Source organism: Leucoraja erinacea, chromosome 2 (genome assembly GCF_028641065.1).
Source record: "Leucoraja erinacea ecotype New England chromosome 2, Leri_hhj_1, whole genome shotgun sequence".
NCBI lineage: Eukaryota > Metazoa > Chordata > Chondrichthyes > Rajiformes > Rajidae > Leucoraja > Leucoraja erinaceus.
Window position 1 is genome coordinate 26,128,308 of NC_073378.1, and position 23,036 is coordinate 26,151,343.

Here is a 23,036-nt window from a genome sequence, read left to right on the forward strand (position 1 = left end):
AGCCTGTGTCAGGATCAAACCCAGGTCTCTAGCACCGTAACGCAGCAACTCTACCGCTGCGCTGCCCTGCCGTCTCCTCAGGGGGTGACCCCTTATTTTGAGACTATGGCTTCTTGTCCCAGAGATGTCTAGCGCAAATTGGAGGAACAGCACCTGATATTTCGCTTGGGACAGCTTACAACTCAGCAGCGTGAACATTGAAGATCGACACAAAACGCTGGAGTAACTCAGTGGGACAGGCAGCTTCTCTGGAGAGAAGGAATGGGTGATGAAGGGTCTCGACCCGAAAAGTCCCCCATTCCTTCTCTGCAGAGGTGCCGCCTATCCCGCTGAGTTACTCCAGCATTTTGTGTCTATCTTGGATTTAAACCAGCATCTGCAGTTCGTTCCTACACAATATGAACATTGACCTCTCTAACTTCAAGTAACAGCTGCAGTTCCTCTCTCCCCCCCCCCCTCTAGTCATCCTACTAGTTTCACTGTTCCCATCCCTTTTTTATCACCTCTTCCCCAGCCAACAATGGACCATTATGAGCTCCACTCCCTGTCGGTCAGTATCCTGTCCCAGCTGTCCCCATAAACCTTGATTCCCACAGCCCTAAAAGAGCTAAATCTATCTCTCTCTTGAAATCTAACTCACTCTTAAAAATATCCATTGAACGGCTCGATTGTAATCACGTGTTGTCTTTCCGCTGATTGGATAGCATGCAACAAAGCGCTCCGACCGCCGGCCTGCGGCCTATAACATCCTGAAGCCGCGGTCTGCGGAGCTTCTAGCCGCGGGCGCAGCATGGAGCAGGATCCCTTGCCGGGGACAGCCAGAGAAGAGCTCCGACCGCCGGCCTGCAACATCCTGAAGCCGCCGCGGTCTCCGGTAGGAAAGCGCCGATTCGAGACCTCCAAGCCGTGGAGTGTGTTCGACCGTCCCGACGAGAGGGCCTACACATCCGGCCGTCCGTAGCGGCGACTGCGGAGGTTTATGGCCCCGACCACGGGTGAACATTGAGGAGGTCTGGCTGTACTTTGTGCCTTCCACCACAGTGAAGAACGCTGTGGTGGATGTTTGTGTTAAATCTTATTGTGTGTTCTTTTTTAATTGTGCCGCTGCTGGCAAATTCATTTCACTGCACCTTCGGGTGTAAGTGACAAATAAAATTGACTATTGACTATTCACTGTACCTCGGTACACGTGACAATAAACTAAACTCCGCAGCCTTCTGCGACAATGAATTCCACAGATTCACCATCCTCTGCCTACTTGCTAATGGTACGCCCTTTTATTGTGAGGCTGTGTCTGTCCTCTGGTCCTGGGCTCTCCCACTAGTGGAAACATCCAAAGCATTGTGCAGATTGGGATCAGTGCAGGACAAACCAGGCCAATGAGGGAAGAGGTGGGCAGGCTTTTCACTAATACTAAGTTTGAGGTGGTGGTGGTGGTGGTGGTGGTGCTGAAATGAAGATGCAGCAGAAGACGTGAACAGCGAGATCAATAGACAATCGGTACAGGAGTAGGCCATTCGGCCCTTCGAGCCAGCACCGCCATTTAATGTGATCATGGCTGATCATCCACAATCAGTACCCCATTCCTGCCTTCTCCCCATATCCCCTGATTCCCGCTATCTTTAAGAGCTCTATCTAGCTCTCTCTTGAAAGTATATAGAGAACCGGCTTCCACCGCCCTCTAAGGCAGAGAAATTCACAATATAAACAGCAAAACAGGCACAGTTCTAGTGTTTCAAGAAGGACTGTCTTTACTTGGACTTTACTGGATTTTATCTTGCACTAAACATAATTCCTGTTCTCCTGTGTCTGTACTCTGTGGATGGCTCGATTATAATCATGTATAGTCTTGCCGCTGACTAGATAGCCCGCAACAAAAAGAGCTTCTCACTGTACCTTGGGATACAGGTAGAGTTGCTGCGTTACAGTAGCAGCTCTACCCGTGTCCCAAGGTACCGAGACCAGGTTCGATCCTGATTACGGGTGTTGTCTTACGGAATTTATACGTGTTCTCCCCGAGGACTGCGTGGGTTTTCTCCGGGATCTCCAGTTTGCTCCCACACTCCAAAGACGTACAGGTTTGTTGGTTAATTGGCTTGGTAAAATAGTAAATTGTCCCTAGTGTGTGTGGGATAGTGTTCATCTGCGGGAATCGCTGGTCGGCGCAAACTCGGTCGGCCGAAAGGCCTGTACCACCCTGTATTTCTAAACTAAACTATACATATGACAATAAACTAAGCGTTCAACCTTAACAGAAGGTTAAGGGGAGGGACTTGATAGAGGTCTTTAAAATTATGAGAGACGTGGATAAGCTTTTTCCATTGAGAGTAGGGAAGATTCAAACAAGAGGACAAGGGACATGATTTGAGAATGAAGGGACAAAAGTTTAGGGGTGACATGAGGGGGAACTTCTTTACTCAGACAGTGGTAGCTGTGTGGAATGAGCTTCCAGTGGAAGTGGTGAAGGCAGGTTTGTTTTTATCATTTAAAAAATAAATTGGATAGGTATATGGATGGGAAAGGAATGGAGGGTTATGGTCTGAGTGCAGTTACAGTAGATGGGACTAGGTGAGAGTAAGTGTTCAGCACGGACTAGAAGGGCCGAGATGGCCTGTTTCTGTGCTGTAATTGTTATATGGTTATATGGTTAACACAACCAAATGCTTCAACCCCCTAATGATAGATACTAAGAGCTCGAGTAAATCAATGGGTCAGGCAGCTTATCTGCAGGGAAGGAATGGGTGACATTTTGGGTCAGGACTCTTCTCTAGACTGAAAGTCAGGGGAAAGGGAATTGAGAGATATAGACAGTGATGCAGAGAGATAAAGAACAAATGAATGGAAGATATGCAAAAACAGTAATGATTATAAAGAAAACAGGCCATTGTTAACTGTGGATTGTCACCTTGTCGTGGTGGAGAAGCTTGTGTGGTCCTGAGATCCTGAGAGCGATGCCGTCTGGAGCTGTGCTCCTGGTAGGGCCACCCATGGCGGTAAGGTCGAGGGGGAGGTCTCTGACAAAGAGCCAATCCAACCAAGACCTCAACGGTGGAACAGGCGGAGGACGATGGCTGACCTTAGTGGAGCGTCACAACGGCTGGGAAGGCGGGTGAAGGCTGCAGCAGAAAAGGGTCTCCGGTTGTCTTGGACTCCATGCCACTGGATCCTGACCCAGATCTGTCAAGGACCGTGGGGTGGCTGTCTGTGCACCAGTCTCCCCACGTTAAACAAAGTCACGCACAGGGCGTCCTCCAACCCTGGAGACACCCATGGTCAGCCACGACCGAAGGGGGCCTAGGAAGTTAGCTGTGGGCTGGGTGAAAACGAGTACCGTTAAACCCCCTCCCCTCATCATAAACATAATACTATATGATAGAAATGTATTTATCCCAGGATATCTCAGCCAACAGTCATAAAACACAAGATACATGAAACATGAAATTAAACGGACGAGTGGAAAGTCCTGGATTGCGGATGTGCAAAGATTTTTTTTGGGTGGGGTGTGGGTTGGGAGTCAGCTTACCCCACGACAAAAGGAGTTGGAGGTGTACAGTTTGATAGCCACAGGGAAGAAGGATCTCCTGTGGCATTCTGTGCTGCATCTTGATGGGACAATAGGTGCAGGAGGAGGCCGTTTGGCCCTTCGAGCCAGCACCGCCATTCAATGTGATCATGGCTGATCATCCCCAATCAGGACCTGTGTGTTGCTGAAGGTGCTCCTCAGGTTGACCAGTGTGTCACGGAGGGGGTGAGCTAGTATTGCCCAGGATGCTCCGCAGTTTGAGGAGCATCCTCCCCTCCGAGACCATGTCCGGTGAATCCAACTCCAACTCCGCCCCCCAGGACGGAGCCAGACTAGATGATGATGATGATGGAGCTTTGCAGAGCTATGAGGATCTTTGCAGGTTTATTAACCCATGCCATTTATAATCTCCAATACACAAATATGCATGCCACCCTGAAAGCTCTGCACTACACTGAAAGCCCTGTCCAACTGTACGAGTTCATTCAAGAGTTCTCCCGAGTTTCCCCTGATTCGAACTCGGAGATTTACGGTAATGGCCGCTCGTAGGTACACGGGGCTCTCGTGGAGATTTTTCAAAATGTTGAAAAATCTTCACGAGTCTTCATGAGCTTACCGCGCGTTTCCCGAGTACCTGCCATCAGCGTTACGAGCCTCCAAGAGACGTCCTGAGCTCCGACGTACCCGCTACGTACATTCTACGTGTTTGATTTTTTTTTAAACTCGGGAGAGCTCTTGAATTAGCTCGTACAGTGGGACAGGGCTTTAACTATTACTGTACTACACCATCAAGGACAGCCGGCTCTCAGAAGCCACGTCGAGATGGGTGTGCATGGCTGGCAGTTTTAATGCTCTGTATTACTTATGGAATAAAGACTAATGTTTCACCATGCATGTTGCCGTGGATCATTCACAAACAAGCTTAGTCATTTTAATTGACCATGGCTCCTAAGCTTGGCTCTGGCAGTGCAGCCGCCACATTACAAGGAGGAAGATGACGCCACTACATTCCTCCACGTGACTCCCGCATCTCACGGATGGAATGTGCATGAGCAGTCACCAGACGGGACTGGACAGCAGACAGCACAGGGGGGAAAACACAGCTCATGTTTCCAGCCCCCACCCGGGTGAAGTCTTGCACAAGTCCCATTCCGCACCACTCACATCACCACTATAGACCATGGCAAGTGAGCACGCACATGGAGGTGCTTGGTGCCTTGTGCAACCTGCCTGAAAGCCAGTGGGGGAGAGGCTGCGAAACACAAGGGTGTCACAATGACCTGCAGCTAAATAGTAACATAGGAAATAGGTACAGGAGTCGGCTATTCAGCTCTTCCAGCCCGCACCGCCATTCAATATGATCATGGCTCATCATCCAAAATCAGTACCTCGTTCCTGCTTTCTCCCCATATCCCTTGATTCCATTAGCCCCAAGAGCTATATCTAACTCTCTCTTGAAAATATCCAGTGAATCAGCCTCCACTGCCCATTGTGGCTGGGAATTCTGCAGATTCACAACTCTCTGGGTGAAAATGCTTTTCCTCATCTCAGTCCTAAATGGCTTATCCCTTATTCTTAAACTGTGACCCCTGGTTCTGGACTCCCCCCACATCAGGAACATTTTACCCTGTCCAATCCTTTAAGAGTTTTATATCTTTCTATAAGATCCTCTCTCGTCCTTCTAAATTCCAATGGATACCAGCGATACCAAGTTAAACCAATTTCTGTTGAGCAAAACACAAAATGCTCAAATGAGTGACTCAATGGGTTAGGAGGGGATGGGCAATGTTTTTTGAGTCAGGACCCTTCGTCAGACTTTTTCGCGTTTTGTTCAGATTCAGGGAGACTAACCTTTCAAAATGGGAAACAAAATGTTGGAGTAACTCAGCGGGTCAGGCAGCATCTGTGGAGAACATGGATAGGTGACGTTTCACAGAGTGCTGGAGTAACTCAGCGGGTCAGGCAGCATCTCTGGATCTCCACTGTGTCCTGTGGTTTTGCTCTTGCTTCTCCTCCCACCAGACAAAACACGGAAGCTGAGGCTCCGGCCAGTTTCCGGCAGGAAAGGCCGCGCCAATCCAGGTGGTTGGCCGCGATGCGGAGGGGGCGAAGATGCGGCTCGGAGAATAGAGGCATCCTCGACCAGGTAGTGACCAAGAAAACAGGTTCCCCCTCCCTCCCCCACACACATAAAAAAGAATAAAAGATCTCCAAAACAAACTTTAAAAGAGACTAAAAAATTAACAAAAAGAATGAAAGGACAGACAGCTGCAGGCTAGGCAGCTACACTTGATGGTGCCACCACTTTTGAGGGGCATGGATAGGTGACGTTGTTGGTCACGACCGTTCTTCAGATTCGACACTCCTGTGATAGCCCTTTACACGCCTGCAATTACCCCATAAATCAGCACTATTCTCCACACTAGGGACAATAGTGTAGGAGAATAGTGAAAGGCTTGGATAGAGTGGATGTGAAGAGTATGCTTCCACTAGTGGGAGAGTCTAGGACTAGAGGTCGTAGCCTTAACATTAAAGTATGTTCTTTTAGGAAGGAGATGAGGAGGAATTTCTTTAGTCAGATGGTGGAGAATGTGGAATTCTTTGCCACAGAAAGCTGTGGAGGCCAAGTCAATAGATATTTTGAAGGCAGAGATAGATAAATTCTTGATTAGTACGGGTGTCAGGAGTTATGGGGAGAAGGCAGAAAGGGGTTAGGAGGGAGAGATAGATCAGCCATGATTGAATGGTGGATTAGACTTGATGGGCCAAATGGCCTAATTCTCCTCCCACCACATGATAATCTATAATTTCTTTTTTACCAAAGCCAATTAACCCGGAAGTCTTTGGATTGTGGGATGAAACCGGAGCACCTGGGGGGGGGGAACCCACACGGACATGGGGGAGAACAAACTTACTTCGTATAGACGGCACCTGTAGTCAGGATCAAACCCGGGTCTCTGGCACTGTGAGGCAGCAACTCTCTCGCTGTGCCACCAGCAGGAGAAACATTTGGTAGATTGTAAGGACAATGGTTGAAGGTAATTTTTCATTAGATTGGTTAAAATCGCGTATGTTCCCTCAAAGGGAGCAGACCAAATGCGGAGAGGAGATAATAGACAATAGACAATAGGTGCAGGAGTAGGCCATTTGGTCCTTCGAGACAGCATTTCCATTCAATGTAATCATGGCTGATCATCCCCAACCAGTACCCCGTTCCTACCTTCTCCCCATATCTCCTGACTTCGCTATTTTTAAGAGCCCTATCTAGGTCTCTCTTGAAAGCATCCAGAGAACCTGCCTCCACCGCCCTCTGAGGCAGAGAATTCCCCAGACTCACCACTCTCTGGGAGAAAAAGTGTTTCCTCGTCTCCGTTCTAAATGGCTTACCCCTTATTCGTAAACTGTGGCCCCTGGTTCTGGACTCCCCCAACATCGGGAACATGTTTCCTGTCGCTAGTGTGTCCAAGCCCTTAACAATCTTATATGTTTCAATGAGATCCCCACTCATCCTTCTAAACAAGCCCAGCTGCTCCATTCTCTCAGCATATGTCTAGCACAACAATGTCTAACTCCACCTCAGGGAACATGGCTTTGTCACCTATGCCTCCAGATTCACTAATGAATCTACAACATTTTAAACTTTTAGATTGTGCATCTCTGACTGAAACTGTTCAACAGCTAAAGTCCACTACCTGCTGTCTTGATCTGCTGCCCACAAGCTTCTTTTAAAATATTTTTAACAGTGTTGCACCAGAAGTACTGAACATAGTAAACACTTCCCTTCAATTGGGGCATTTATGCCCCACACCTGTGGAATAAGCTCCCTGAACACCTGAGGTGTGCACAGACTGTAAGCGCATTTAAATCAGGCCTAAAAACACTGTTGTTTACTATAGCTTATCCATAACCCGACATGCAGGTAACCGTCTAATTTTAACCCTTTTATGTGCTTTTTAAAATCGTTTTATTGTTTCATTGACGTTGTTTTATTATTCATACATTTGTCGTATTGCTTGTTTTGCAATTTTTAATTATTGACTATTTTATTTTTTCTTTCCTGTAAAGCACCTTGAATTGCTGTTTGCACGAATGGTTCTATACAAATAAACTTGCCTTGCCTTGCCTTGCCATATGACAGTCCCGCCGTCCCGGGAATTAACCTTGTAAACCTACGCTGCACTCCCTCAATAGCAAGAATGCCCTTCCTCAAATTAGGGGACCAAAACTGCACACAATACTCCAGGTGTGATCTCACTAGGGCCCTGTGCAACTGCAGAAGGCCCTCTTTGCTGCTATATTCGATTCCTCGTGTTATAAAGGCCAACATGCCATTCACTTTCTTCACTGCCTGCTGTACACGAGAAGAAGAGAGTTTGACTCCATATTTATTTTCAAGAAAAAAAATTAAACTGACCTTCTGATGGCCACTGTTGTTTAGACAAGGGCAGTTGGTTAAGAGTCCACAGCCTTCTTTTGATGGCAGCTAGGAGCGCTTGAAGAACAGTCCGACCCAAACTAGGGTCAGATGACTTTAGATCACCATGGCTGTTGGTTCCAGAAATTGGCCTTCATTGTGCTTGTTTTACACCTGTAAAACAGATAGAACGAAGTCCAATTTCCATCCCAACATGGTTCAGTTGAGTTCAGTTCACTGGCACGTGTACCGAGGTACAGTGAAAGGCTTTTGTTGCGTGCTGACCAGTCAGTGGCAAGACAATACATGGATTACAATCGATCCGCAGTGAACAGATACAAGATAAAGGGAATAACATTTAGTGCAAGATAAAGTCTGATTAAGAAACATATAAGATTAAGGGTTTGGACACGTTTGAGGCAGGAAACATGTTCCCAATGTTGGGTGGAGTCCAGAACCAGGGGTCACACAGTTTAAGAATAAGGAGTAAGCCACTTAGAACGGAGACGAGGAAACACTTCCACAGACTCACAGAGAGTTGTGAGTCTGTGGAATTCTCCGCCTCAGAGGGTGGTGGAGGCCGGTTCTGTGGATACATTCAAGAGAGAGCTAGATAGGGCACTTAAAGATAGCGGAGTCAGGGGATATGGGGAGAAGGCAGGAACGGGGCACTGATTGGGGATGATCAGCCATGATCACATTGAATGCTGGCTTGAAGGGTCAAATGGCCTACTCCTGCATCCATTGTCTCGTGTCTATTAATTAAAGATATTAATGATAAAAGGAATAACGTTTCGCGCAAGATAAAGTCCGGATAAATATAGTCCAAGGGTCACCAATGAGGTAGATGGGAGTTCAGGACCGCTCTCTAGTTGTTGGTAGGATGGTTCAGTTGCCTGATAACAGCTGGGAAGAAGCTGTCCCTGTATCTGGAGGTAGACAAAAATGCTGGAGGAACTCAGCGGGTGAGGCAGCATCTATGGAGAGAAGGAATAGGCGACGTATTGGGTCTTGACCCGAAACGTCGCCTATTCCTTCTCTCCACAGATGCTGCCTCACCCCGCTGAGTTCCTCCAGCATTTTTGTCTACCTTCGAATTTTCCAGCATCTGCAGTTCTTTCTTAAACACTGAATCTGGATGTGTTCGTTTTCATACTTCTGCAACTTTTTGCCTGATGTGAGGGGGGGGGGAGAAGAGGGAGTGGCCAGCGTGAGACTGGTCCTTTATTTCAAGGCAAGTGGCCAGGATGCAGGCCCAGGACTACACGTTGGTACCTGCTCATCAACATCCCAGGCAACAGGATGGGTTGATCTGTGCATGCACTGTGGTCCCCTATCAATAACCCGTGCCTGCTTTCTCCCCATATCCCTTGACTCCACGAGCCCCTAGAGCTCTATCTAACTCTCTTAAATCCATCCAGTGACTTGGCCTCCACTGCCCTCTGTGGCAGGAAATTCCATAAATTCACAACTCTCTGGGTGAAAAAGTTTTTCCTCACCTCAGTCTTAAATGACCTCCCCTTTATTCTAAGACTGTGGCCCCTGGTTCTGGACTTGCCCCAACATTGGGAACATTTATCCTGCATCTAGCTTGTCCAGCCCTTTTATAATTTTATATGTTTCCATAAGATCCCCCTCATCCTTCTAAACTCCAGTGAATACAAGCCTAGTCTTTTCAATCTTTCCTCATATCAATATTTCCTCATACACAGTGGCGACATGATGGAGCAGCGGTAGAGTTGCTGCCTCACAGCGCCAGAGACCCGGTTTAGATCCTGACTACATGCGCCCTCTGTACGAAGTTTGTATGTTTTCCTCGTGACCTGTGTGGGCTTTCTCTGGGAGTTCCAGCTTCCTTCCACATTCCAGGTACTTTCACGAAGGATATGAAAGCCGAGGAATTCTTTAAAGAGCAGGTTGCACAGGAAACCCACGTGTTAATTAGTTTGTTAGTTTAGTTTATTGTCTCGAGGTGCAGTGAAAAGCTTTTTTGTTGTGTGCTAACCAGTCAGCCGAAAGACTAGACATAACAAGAGGTTTTCAGTATAGGAGTAGAGAGGTTCTTCTGCAGTTGTATAGGGCTCTGGTAAGACCACATCTGGAGTATTGCATACAGTTTTGGTCTCCTAATTTGTGGAAGGAAATCCTTGTGATTGAGGCAGTGCAGCTTCTGGACAGTAGGTTCACAAGATTAATCCCTGGGATGGCGGGACTGTCATATGAGGAAAGATTGAAAAGACCAGGCTTGTACTCACTGGAGTTTAGAAGGATGAGGGGGATTCTTATAGAAACATATAAAATTATAAAAGGACTGGACAAGCTAGATGCAGGAAAAATGTTCCCAATGTTGGGCGAGTCCAGAACCAGGGGCCACAGTCAAAGAATAAAGGGGAGGCCATTTAAGACTTGAGGTGAGAAAAACCTTTGTCACCCAGAGAGTTGTGAATTTTTTGGAGTTCCCTGCCACAGAGGGCAGTGGAGGCCAAGTCACTGGATGGATTTAAGAGAGAGTTAGATAGAGCTCTAGGGGCTGGTGGAATCAAAGGGATATGGGGAGAAGGCAGGCATGGGTTATTGATTGGGGACGATCAGCCATGATCACAATAAATGGTGGTGCTGGCTCGAAGGGCCGAATGGCCTCCTCCTGTACCTATTGTCTATGTTTATGTCTATGATTACAATCGAGCCGCCCCCAATGTAGCATAGCGAAAGTAAGAAATGCCGCTGTTGGGAGTTGAGGTTGAAAAAAGTGGAGCGATTGTAATACGTGATAGCAGATCCACTTCTGGGACCAGCAAGGAGAGTTGACCGGGCTTGGGCGCCATCTTGGATGGTTTGCCCAGATAGTGTATCCTGATAAAGCACTGTGGAAAATTATAATCAGGCTTGTGTGCACACACCACACGATGTCCAAAGTGTCGAGTGGGGCTCCTCATTCATCATGGAAGGCGTTAAAATAGACATGGTACTTGGTTTACTGGGTTTGCTTCAGGCCAAATGAAAATAGAGTGTGGCAGGGAGGTATTTCCCTCCGCACCACTGACTTTCAGCTGTTACAATCAGCAGGAATGCCACGTTGCATTTATTTCCAGTGGTCTGGAGTATAAAAGCAGGGATGTAATGTGGAGGCTTTGTAAGTCACTGGTCAGACTGCATTTGGAGCATTGTGAGCAGTTTTGGGCCCCATATCTGAGGAAGCATGTGAATCTGAATCTAAGGTGGCGCCTACCAGCGGCGACATTTTTGCCTGCGGCACTACAGAAAATCTTCAAATATAGTATTTCTGAGCTCACCTGTATCAAAGAATCTGCAGAAATCAACGATGTAAGTAGCGAGCTGGTAACGCATTTAAATGCATTAGCGCTACTGCGAACTCCCGAAGATAGCGACGGCAAGGGAATCCCCGATCGGAGGGGAATCCCCGACCTCGCGGAGGCACGCAGGTACAGTAAACACCGGGGAGGCCTTCATGGAGTCCGGAATCAAGGCCGTCGGGCAGGACTACAAGTAAGACTGAAGCATAGGGGACTTCGGCCCCCTCTCCCTACTATCCCACTCGCCAACGTACAGTCACTAGATAACAAAGTGGAGGACTTAAGGTCAAGGCTGCTTTACCAAAGGGAGTTGAGGGAATGCTTTGTGTTCTGTTTCACAGAGACATGGCTCACCCCCAGCTCCCCAGACTCAGCGGTCCAGCCTGAAGGGTTCTCCATCCACCGCATGGACGTACGCAGGCATCTGGTAAAGGGAGAGGAGGGGTCGTCTGCCTCATGGTCAACTCTGCGCGGTGCTCAGACGTGGCAGTCCTATCCAACTCCTGCTCTCCACACCTCGAACGTCTGGCGGTGAAGTGCCGTCCCTTCTACCGACCGAGGGAATTCACCTCCATCATCCTGACCGCGGTCTACATCCCACCCCAGGCAGACGTCCGTCTGGCACTGGAGGAGCTGCAACAAACACCAGACGTCTTACCCAGAGGCATTTACCACCATAGCCGGGGATTTCAACAAAGCCAACCTGAAGAAATCGCTCCCTAACTTCCACCAATATGTCTCCTGCAGCACCAGAGGATCAAATACCCTTGACCACTGCTACACGACCATCAAAGACGCCTATCGCTCTATCCCTCGCCCTCACATACTGCGGTGCTGCTTCTTCCTGCATACAGGCAGCAACTGAAGAAAGCACCCCCAGAGGTGAGGACAGTACAGAGCTGGTCCGGAGGGGGGGGGGGCAGAGGAACTTTTACAAAAGCATAGACTAGTAGAACAAAAGAATGGCTCGGTGCCAAGTCTGAATGACTTTTGTAAATTTTATTGAACACAATATAGAGGACAGGTTGTCTTTTTAGTAAATAAATTCAGATGGAACCCTGCAGTAATAACATGTGCTTCTTCAAGGCCATAAAGAAGCCAAGATTTAAAAAAAAATAGCTGACGCTTCAGAGATAAGTAATAACTTGTTATTGGTGAGCTTGATTTGGACCCAGCTTTCTTATATTCTGAAAGGCTACAGAATCCTTCAGTCATGCCATATTCAGACTTGGTAGGAGTGTTACTAATAGGAAAAATATATAATTGTGCTAACTGTCTGTGCGTGGGAGCACGAGAAGCACTGAGCAATGTTTTTGTTCATTGTAATCACGCCACTTCATAAGGAAATGTGTGGAGGAATGCGTTCCAACAAAAACCTTCTGAGTGTTTCCTAACCAGAAGCCTTGGATGAACCAAGAGATCCGCATTCTTCTGAAGGCAAGATCCCAGGCATTCAGATCTGGCGATGCAGAGGTCTATATGAAGTCCAGATACGACCTTGGTAAGGCCATCAAAAAGGCCAAAAGGGACTTCTGCTCCAAGCTGGAGGATGAGACGGATGTTCGGCAACTGTGGCAGTGCTTGAATGCCATCACCTCCTACAAGGCGAAATCAGGAGGTGGCTCAAACGACAGCGAAGCATCACTCCATGACAAGCCAATGCATTCTACACACAGTTCGATAGGGAGAACACTGATTTACCTTCCCAAGCCCCTATTCACCCTGACGGTGTTAGTCATAGTCACAGAGGCCAATGTCAGAAGATCCTTCAGAGGGGTGAACCCTCGGAAAGTGCCTTGACCTGATGGTATACTGGCCGTGTTCTAAAAACCTGTGCGGACTAACTGGCTGGACTTTTTATGGGCATTTTCAACCTCTCACTTCTGAGGTACGAGGTTCCCACCTGCTTTAAGCGGGCATCAATAATACAGGTACCCAAGAAGAGCAAGGTGACGTGCCTCAATGACTATCAACCAGTGGCACTAACGTCTGTGGTGATGAAGTGCTTTGAGAAGTTTGTTATGGTGCACATCAACTCCTATCTCGACATGAACCTCGACCGACTACAGTTCGCATACCGCCACAACAGGTCAACGGTAGATGAAATTTCACTGGCTCTCCACTTGGACAATAAAAACACCTACGTCAGGTTGTTGTTTATAGACTACAGCTCGGCATTTAATACCATCATCCCTTCCAAGCTGGTTACCAAGCTCACCTCTGCAATTGGAACCACGACTTCCTCATCCACAGACCACCGTCTGTTCGAATTGGAGGAACCACTTAATCTTCAGTAACAATTACTACGGGAGCACCTCAAGGCTGCGTGCTCAGCCCCCTGCTTTACTCGCTCTATACCCATGACTGCGTAGCCGGTCATAGTGCAAACTTGCTGCATCAAGTTTGCTGACGACACCACTGTTGCGGGACGAATCACTGATGGGGACGAGTCAGAGTGTAGAAATGAGATCGACCGACTGACCAAATGGTGCCAGCACAACAACCTGGCTCTCAACATCAGTAAGGCCAAGGAACTGATTGTGGACTTTAGTAGGGTAAGGATGCGGACCCACAATCCTGTTCATATCGACGGGACCCTGGTGGAGAGGGTCAAGAACTTCAAATTCCTGGGCGTGCATATTTCAGAAGATCTTTCTTGGATCCAGCACACTGATGCAATTGTAAAGAAGGCACATCAACGACTCTACTTCCTGAGAAGATTACGGAGATTCGGCAAGTTGAAGAGGATTCTCCTAAACATCTACAGGTGCACGGTAGAGAGCATTCTGACAGGTTGCATCGTGGCCTGGTTCGGCAACTTGAACATCCAGGAGCGGAAAAGACTACAAAAAGTTGTGACCACTGCCCGGTCCATCACCGGCTCTGACCTCCCCACCGTCGAAGCGATCTATCGCAGTCGCTGCCTCAAAAAGGCAGCCAAAATCACCAAGGACCCACACCATCCTGGCCACACACTTATCTCACCATTACCATCAGGAAGAAGGTACAGGAGCCTGAAGACTAACGTCCAGGTTCAGGAACAGCTTCTTCCCCACAGCCATCAGGCTATTAAACACAACATTGAATACACTCTGAGCTCTGAACTGCAAAAGATTATATTATTATTTGTTATTTGTACTATATTTGTTATTTATTGAACTTTTTCTTTTTTTCCCCGTTATATACAATGTTTACATATTCACATATTGTGTTGTGCTGCAGCAAGTAAGAATTTCATTGGCCCTTACGGGACAAATGACAATAAAACACTCTTGACTCTGGAACGTGCTGGAGAGCGTCCAGAGGAGATTTACGAGAATGATCCCGGGAATGATTGGGTTAACGTATGATGAGCGTTTGACAGCACTGGGGCTGTAGTCACTGGAGTTTAGACGAATGAGTTGGGGGACCTCCTTGAAACCGAATCGTGAAAGGCCTGGATAGAGTGGATGTGGAGAGGATGTTTCCACCAGTGGGAGAGTCTAGGCCCAGAGGGCACAGCCTCAGAATTAAACTACATTTAGAAAGGAGATGAAGAGGAATTTATTTAGTTAGAGGGTGGTGAATCTGTGGAATTCATTGCCATAGAAGGCTGTGGAGGCCAAGTCAATGGGTACTTTCAAGGCAGGGATTGGCAGGTTCTTGATTACTACGGGTGTTAAGGGTTAAGTGGAGAAGGCAGGAGAATGGGGTTAGGAAGGAGAGATAGATCAGCCATGAAGAGCTCCGACCGCCGGCCTGCGGCCTACAACATCCTGAAGCTGCGGTCTCTGGTAGGAAAGTGCCGATTCGGGACCTCAAGCCACGGAGTGTGTTCGACCGTCCCGACGAGAGGGCCTGCACATCCGGCCGTCTGTAGTGGCGACTGCGGAGGTTTATGGCCCCGAACACGGGTGAACTAGGAGGAGGAGGACTGGCTTCCACCACAGTGAAGAATGCTGCGGTGGATGTTTGTGTTAAATCTTATTGTGTATTGTGTGTTCTTTTTTGTTTGCACCACTGATGTCAATTTCATTTCACTGCACTTATATGTGTATGTGATGAATAAAACTGATTGATTGATCAATCAATCAATCAATCAATCAATCAACCTTTATTGTCATCTTGCAAAGCAACAGTTGTACAGTGCAAAATGAGAAGACGTTTCCCAGGGAATACCGGAGCATCGCACATGAAACTTAGAACATTTCACACATAACAGTAAAAATAATCCAGTCCCTGATGAAACAGTATAAATAGTTAAAAGCAGGTAAAACAGCAACATTAAAATACAGTAGAAACAATCATTAAAATGTCCAGGGCAGCTGATTTGAGTGGCCAGTGCCAGAGTTATTAAAATGTCAGTGCAAAGCCACAGAATCAGGTGACTGTGAGTACAGAGTGACTGTTTAGCAGCCTCACAGCCTGTGGCAGGAAGCTGTTTAGCAGTCTGGTAGTCCGGGCTTTGATGCTACGGTATCTCTTGCCTGATTGCAGGAGATCCAGGTGTGTGTGGAGGGGGTGCAGTTTGTCCTTAGCTATTCTCAGAGCTTTTTTCAGACAGTGGCTCTGGAACAGTTCTTGTACCGAGGGTAGGGAGACGCCAATGATCCTCTCTGCTCCCCTCACTACCCTCTGCAGAGCCTTCCTGTCTGAGCAGTTACAGTTGGAGTACCACGTGTTCATGCAGTACATGAGTACAGACTCCACCGTACCCCTGTAGAAAGTCCTGAGGATGTTGGGGGGGAGTGAGGCCTGTTTGAGTTTCCTCAGGAAGTGCAGTCGCTGATCGGCCCGTTTGACAATCCCAGTGTTGTTCCTGGACCAGGTGAGACTGTCTGTAATCTGCACTCCGAGGAACTTTATGCTCTCCACTCTCTCCACCGTGGTGCCACAGATGTTGAGGGGTGTGTGTTTTGGCTGCGACCTCCTGAAGTCGACAATCATCTCCTTTGTTTTGTCGACATTTAATGCTAAATTGTTGTTGCCGCACCAGTCCACTAGTTGTTTTACTTCCTCCCTGTACATTGATTCGTCATCTCCGCTGATGAGTCCCACCACTGTTGTGTCATCCGCAAATTTTATGATCGTATTGTCCCTGAATCTGGCAGCACAGTCATGTGTGAGCAGTGTGAACAACAGCGGGCTGAGCACACAGCCTTGAGGTGCTCAGTGTGATCGAGCCCGAGGTGTTCTTGCCAACACGGACTGACTGCGGTCTCTCTGTCAGAAAGTCCAAGATCCAGTGACACAGGGTGGTGTTGAGGCCCTGCAGGGTTAGTTTCTCCACAAGTCTCTGTGGGATGATGGTGTTAAAAGCTGAGCTGAAGTCAATGTGCAGGATTCTGGCGTAGGTGTTTTTGTTTTCCAGATGAGTGAGTACTGTGTGCAGCGTGGTAGGGATGGCATCTTCTGTAGAACGGTTGGGGCGATAGGCAAACTGGAGGGGGTCTAACGATGAGGGGAGGCTGGCAGTAATGTGAGGTTTCACCAGGCGTTCAAAGATTGTTATGGAATGAAAGAATAGGTGACGTACGGGTCGAGACCCTTCTTCAGACTTCGCTCCATAGATGCTGCCTCACCCGCTGAGTTTCTCCAGTATTTCTCCAGCATTATCTACCTCCAGTTGAATTAGGCATTATGTTCAGCGCAGATAATAAGGGCCGCAGGGCCTGTTCCTGTGCTTTACAGTTTGGTTCTATGTAAATAATTACGTTCTGAGAAAGCATTTCTATTCTAAGGGTCTGTCGCACTTGCGCGATTTTTTCGCTGGCTTGCCGGCACCCGTCATCGTCACAGCAGGTTGCCGAAAATTTATCAACGTGTTAAAAATCAAGCGGCGACCAGAAAAAGGTGCGACTCTTTGGGCAACTACTCACGGCCATACAGGCGTCCTCGTGTTGATGTGTCGCGGGGTGATGCCCTTTATGGTTGTGAGCAGTCGCCCAAAGAGTCTTTCTGGTCGCCGCTCGATTTTCACCATTTTCAGCAACCTGCTGCGGCGATGACTGGTCGCCGAAAACATTGCATAAGTGGGACAGGCCCTTAGAGCTTTTGCTTCGAATTTTGGGAGCATCAATCATTTCAAGCTGCAAGGACTGGAACAAAATAATTATTCCCCTCGTCTCCTTTAAACTTCAGAAATTCATAAGTTATAGATAGCAGCAGAATTAGGCCATTCAGCCCATCAAGTCTATCTAGGCGGACCATTCCCGTATCCTTCCTGGGAGGCACGGTGGCGCAGCAGTAGAGTTGCTGCCTCACAGCACCAGAGACCCGTGTTTGATCCCGACTACGGGTGCTGTCTGTACGGAGTTTGTACTTTCTCTCTGCGACCTGCGTAGTTTTTCTTTGAGATCGTCGGTTTCCTTCCACGTTCCAAAGGCGTGCAGGTTTGCAGGTTAATTGGCTTGGTATCAATGTAAATTGTCCCTAGTGTGTGTAGGATAGTGTTAGTTTGCGCACAATGGAGTCAGTGTTCGATTTGTAAGGAATTTATGGCACAGTTGGAGTGCTATGCAAAGTTTGGTAGATGTTGCGGGTGCGGCAACATTTATGGAGCGAAGAAACTAGGCAACGTTTCGGGCCGAAATCCTTCCTCGCGTCCGTAATTTAGTTTAGAGATACACCGTGGAAACAGGCCCTTCGGCCCACCGAGTCCACACCGACCAGCAAAACTAAACTATCGTTGGATTCCTCTTGGAGGCCGTGACCTCTGTCGGTCTGGCAAAACGGATAATCCAGAAAGGCTCTGGAGCCAAGGGTGCCGGAATATCGGTGGTGGACCGAAATAAAAATCAAACAATCTGAAACTTTTCACAGCGCTCCAACTGTGTCATAACCTCCTTACAAATCGAACACGGTCTCCGGGGCTGACTCCAGTGCAGTACCGTAGCAGTGCTTCTCTGGAATTCATTGCCACAGACGGCTGCGGAGGCCAAGTCAATGGATATTTTTAACGCAGAGATGGATAGATTCTTGATTAGGACGGGTGCCAGAGGTTATGGGGAGAAGGCAGCAGAATGAGGTTGAGAGGAAAAGATAGATCAGCCGTGATTGAATGGCGGAGTAGACTTAAGGTAGAAACATAGAAACATAGAAATTAGGTGCAGGAGTAGGCCATTCGGCCCTTCGAGCCTGCACCGCCATTCAATATGATCATGGCTGATCATCCAACTCAGTATCCCGTACCTACCTTCTCTCCATACCCCCTGATCCCCTTAGCCACAAGGGCCACATCTAACTCCCTCTTAAATATAGCCAATGAACTGGCCTCAACTACCCTCTGTGGCAGAGAGTTCCAGAGATTCACCACTCTCTGTGTGAAAAAAGTTCTTCTCATCTCGGTTTTAAAGGATTTCCCCCTTATCCTTAAGGTCATAGGTTATATGCGATAGGAACAAAATGAGGCCATTTGGCCAACCGTCTACTCGATGGGCCGAATAGACTAATTCTGCTTCTATCACTTATGAACATGGGAAAATATTTAGTCTTTAGTCTGCAATACTGAAACAGATTGGCTGGTCATTGCAACATTTCTGCTTTGAGAGCCTTACTTCCCTCGCTCCAAAACACGAAGAGCTGGATGGACTCTGCGGATCATATGTCATACAGCGTGGAAATAGGCCCTTCAGCCCAACTTGTCCACACTGGCCAACATGACCCAGCCACACTAGTCCCACCTGCCTACAATTGGGCCATATCCCTCTAAACCAAACCTGTCCTATCAAGGAGATAGCGATCGATTAAAGGAGGTAGCGATCTACTTGAGGATGCATTGACAGCGTCAAAATGGAGATGGTTGAAAACTTCAAATTCCAAGGAGTCAATATCACCAACGACTTCTCCTGGACCACCCATATTGAAGCAACGACCAAGAAAGCACACCAACGGCTCTACGTCCTTAGAAGGCTCAGGAAGTTCAGTATGTTCCCTAAACCTCTCACCAACATCCACAGATGCGCCGTGGAAATAATTTCATCGGGATGCATCACAACTTGGTTTGGGAACAGCTCCATCCATGACCGCAAGAAATCGCAGCGAATTGCGGACACAGCCCAGACTATCACATAAACCAACTTCCCTTCCATTGTATGACTCCATTTATACCTCACGCTGCCTCGACAAGGCAAGCAGCATAATCAAGGACGAGTTGCATCCTGGCCACTCTCTCTTCTCCCCTCTTGCATCAGTCAAAGGGTACAGAAATGTGAAAAGGCACACCTCCAGATTCAAGGACAGTTTCTACCCAGCTGTTATCAGGCAACCGAACCATCCTACCACAACCAGAGAGCTGTGTTGAACTATCTTCCTCATCAGGGATCCTCACACTACCTTTGATCGGACTTTACTGGCTTTGCCTTGCACTAAATGTTATTCCCGCATCATGTATCTGGACACTTTAAATGGCTCGATTGTAATCATCTGTCGTCTTTACGCTGGTTAGCAGACAACAAAAGCTTTTCACTGTACCACAGTACATGTGACAAGGAACTAAATTCAACTAAAACTAAACTAAACAGAGACCCGGGTTCCATCATGACTACGGGTGGTGTCTGTATGGAGTTTGTACATTATCCCTGTGACCGTGTGGCTTTTCTCTGGGTGCTCCGGTTTCCTCCCACACTCCAAAGACGTGCAGGTTTATAGTTGATTGTAAAATTGTTCCAAGTGTGTAGGATCGTGCTAGTGTAAGATGTCCGTTGATTGGTACGGTAAGATGCAAAATTGCCGCAAGTGTACAGGATAATGTTAGTGTGTGAGGTGATCACTGGTCAGCACAGACTCGGCGGGCCGATGGACCTGCTAATGTTTCTAATGTCCAAATGCAGCACGGTGGCGCAGCGGTAGAGTTGCTGCCTTACAGCGAATACAGCGCCGGAATCCCGGGTTCAATCCCAACTATTGGTGCTGTGTGTACGGAGTTTGTACGTTCTCCCCGTGACCTGCGTGGGTTTTCTCCAAGATATTCGGTTTCCTTCCATACTCCAAAGATGTGCAGGTTTGTAGGTTAATTGGATTGGTGTAAATGTAAAAATTATCCCTAGTGGGTGTAGGATAGCATTAATACGTGGGGATCGCTGGTCGGCACGGACCCGGTGGGCCAAAGGGCCTGTTTCCGCGCTATCTCTAAACCAAACACAGAGGAAATAGAGGAATGTGGATCATGTGCAGGTAGACAAGAGTTAGTCTGCATCATGGTCGGCACACATTGTCTGTTCCTCTGCTGCAACTGTTCTATGTTCATTCTGCCCCACTAGTCCACGAGTGCCTACACACTGTGCCTCATCTACTCAACCTGCCACAATAAGCAGAGCACCTACACAGCTTAAACCCCCGCTTCTCTAATCGGAGAACGTACAACAGAACAGCACAGGACTCGGTAGGCAGAAGGGCCTGTTTCCATGCTGAATCTCTAAATCTTTATTATGTCATATTTCACCATTTCAGATGCGCTTTGCTTTTCAAGCCATTTTTTAAAAATATATAAACGCCAGAGTCTCGGTGTTGAGGCTGGGGAGTTCAGGAAAGATAACAACTGTCTAAATGCTTCTTGAGCATTGTGATAGTCCCTGCCTCAACTACCTCCTGCGACAGTTCGTTCCATACTCCTACCACACTTTGTGTAAAAAAAGTTACCCCTCAGGATCCTATTAAATCTTTCCCCCCTCACCTTAAACCTATGTCCTCGACTTCCCAACTATGGACAAAAGGCTCTGTGCATTTACCCGATCTATGTCTCCCTTTCCAGCTTGACAACATCTTTCCTATAACACGGTAACCAAAACTGAACACAATACTCTAAATACGGCCTCGCCAACATCTTTTATACAACTGCAAGATGACCTCTCAACTTCTATACTCAATACTCGACTGATGAAGGCCAAAAGCCTTTTTGACCACCTTATCTACCTGTGCACCTGTACTCCTATATCCCTCTGCTCTACAACGCTCCCCAGAGCCGTGCCATTCACTGTGTAGCCCTACCATGTCATAGAAAAATAGGTGCAGGAATAGGCCATTCGAGCCAGCACCGCCATTCAATATGATCATGGCTGATCATCCAAAATCAGTACCCCGCTCCTGCTTTTTCCCCATATCCCTAGATTCCTTTAGCCCTAAGAACTAAATCTAACTCTCTCCTGAAAACATCCAGTGAATTGGCCTCCACTGCCTTCTGTGACAGAGAATTCCACGGATTCACAACTCCCTGGGTGAAAACGTTTTTCCTCATCTCAGTCCTAAATGGCCTACCCACTTATTCTTAAACTGTGATCCCTGGTTCTGGACGTCCCCCAACATCGGGAACATTTCTCCTGCATCTAGCCAGTCCAATCCTTGAAGAATTGTATTTGTTTCTATAAGATCCCCTCTCATCCTTCTAAATTGCAGTGAATACAAGTCCAGTCGACCTATTCTGGTTAGTCCTTCCAACATACAACACCAATCAACCATTCCTCAGCCCACCTGCCCGACTGTCAAGATCCCGCTGCAATTTTTTACAATCCTCTTCACTATTGACAACACCACCCACTATAGTGTCATCTGCAAACTTGCTAGTCACGCCATGTAGATGCTCATCCAGCTCATATAGACGGCAAACAGCGATGGGCCCAACACAAGGCACACCACTAGTCACAGGCCTCCAGTCTGAAAAGCAACCTTCCACGATCACCCTCTGCTTCCTTCCGTGAAGCCATTGTGTGATAACATCACCATGAACAAGGCCACCCAAAGATTCCTAGCTTGAGAAATGATGGAAATTGAAAAAATATCCATCGCAAAAAGAGCACAAAGATTTTCTCACTGCACTTACCTTTCATTGAGGTTCTTGTTTTTCTTCCAACCTGTTGAAAAATAACAGTACAAGCAAAGCCATAAATAAATCATATTTCATTAATGTTGCATCAATGTTACCTTACATTAGGTATGTAAAGACACAAGGTTTTGTTTAGTTCATTATTGTCACAGAGTATAGAAGGATGAGAGGGGATCTTATTGAAACATATAAGGATCAAGGTGGCGTCGTGAGCACAACGCGAGGCTCTGCGTCTTCACAATTTTTCGCAATTTAGTTTTCGCAATTTAGTAGTATTCTGGTCACTGGTTTCAGTACTTTTCACTCGGTACAGTCGTGCGAACACATCGTGTCTTTTATCTGTCTATATTTATTTCCCTATGTACTAGATCAATATATCCTCATTTGTATATATTGTTTTAATCAGCATTTGATCTTATTGATTGACGGTGCTGGCTCGAAGGGCCGAATGGCCTGCTCCTGCACCTATTGTCACATGTACCCAGAGAGTTGTGAATCTGTGGAATTATCTGCCTCAGAAGGAAGTGGAGGCCAATTCACTGGATCTTTTCAAGAGGGAGTTAGATAGAACTCATAAAGACAGCGGAGTCAGGGGATATGGGGAGAAGGCAGGAACCGGGTGCTGATTGGGGATGATCAATCATGATCACATTGAATGGCGGTGCTGGCACGAAGGGCCGAATGGCCTGCTCCTGCACCTATTGTCTATTGTCACATGTACAGCGAAGGGTTCTTGTTGCATGCTATCCAGTCAACGGGAAGACTAGACATGATTACCATGGTGGTTACCACAGTGTACATATACAGAATAAAGGGAACAATGTTTAGTGCAAGGTGAAGTCCAATAAAGTCCATTAAGGATCTCCAATGAGGTAAATGGGGTGGGGGGTCATCAGGACCGCTCTCTAGTGTCGGTGATACTGTCTCTGAATCTGGAGGTGTGCATTTTCCCACTTCAGTATCTCTTGCCTGTTGGGCTAGTGGAGA

General features: G+C 47.4%; 1 protein-coding gene across 1 annotated transcript in view; it reads right to left on the reverse strand.

Annotated features, from left to right (window-relative positions):
• The window catches only part of retreg1 (reticulophagy regulator 1), a 98,172-nt gene that overhangs the window by 57,028 nt on the left and 18,108 nt on the right, over positions 1-23,036 (reverse strand). The window contains exon 3 of the mRNA XM_055653564.1: positions 22,047-22,077. Within this exon, the coding sequence (XP_055509539.1) occupies positions 22,047-22,077 (31 nt within the window). The remainder of the gene's footprint in view (positions 1-22,046; positions 22,078-23,036) is intronic.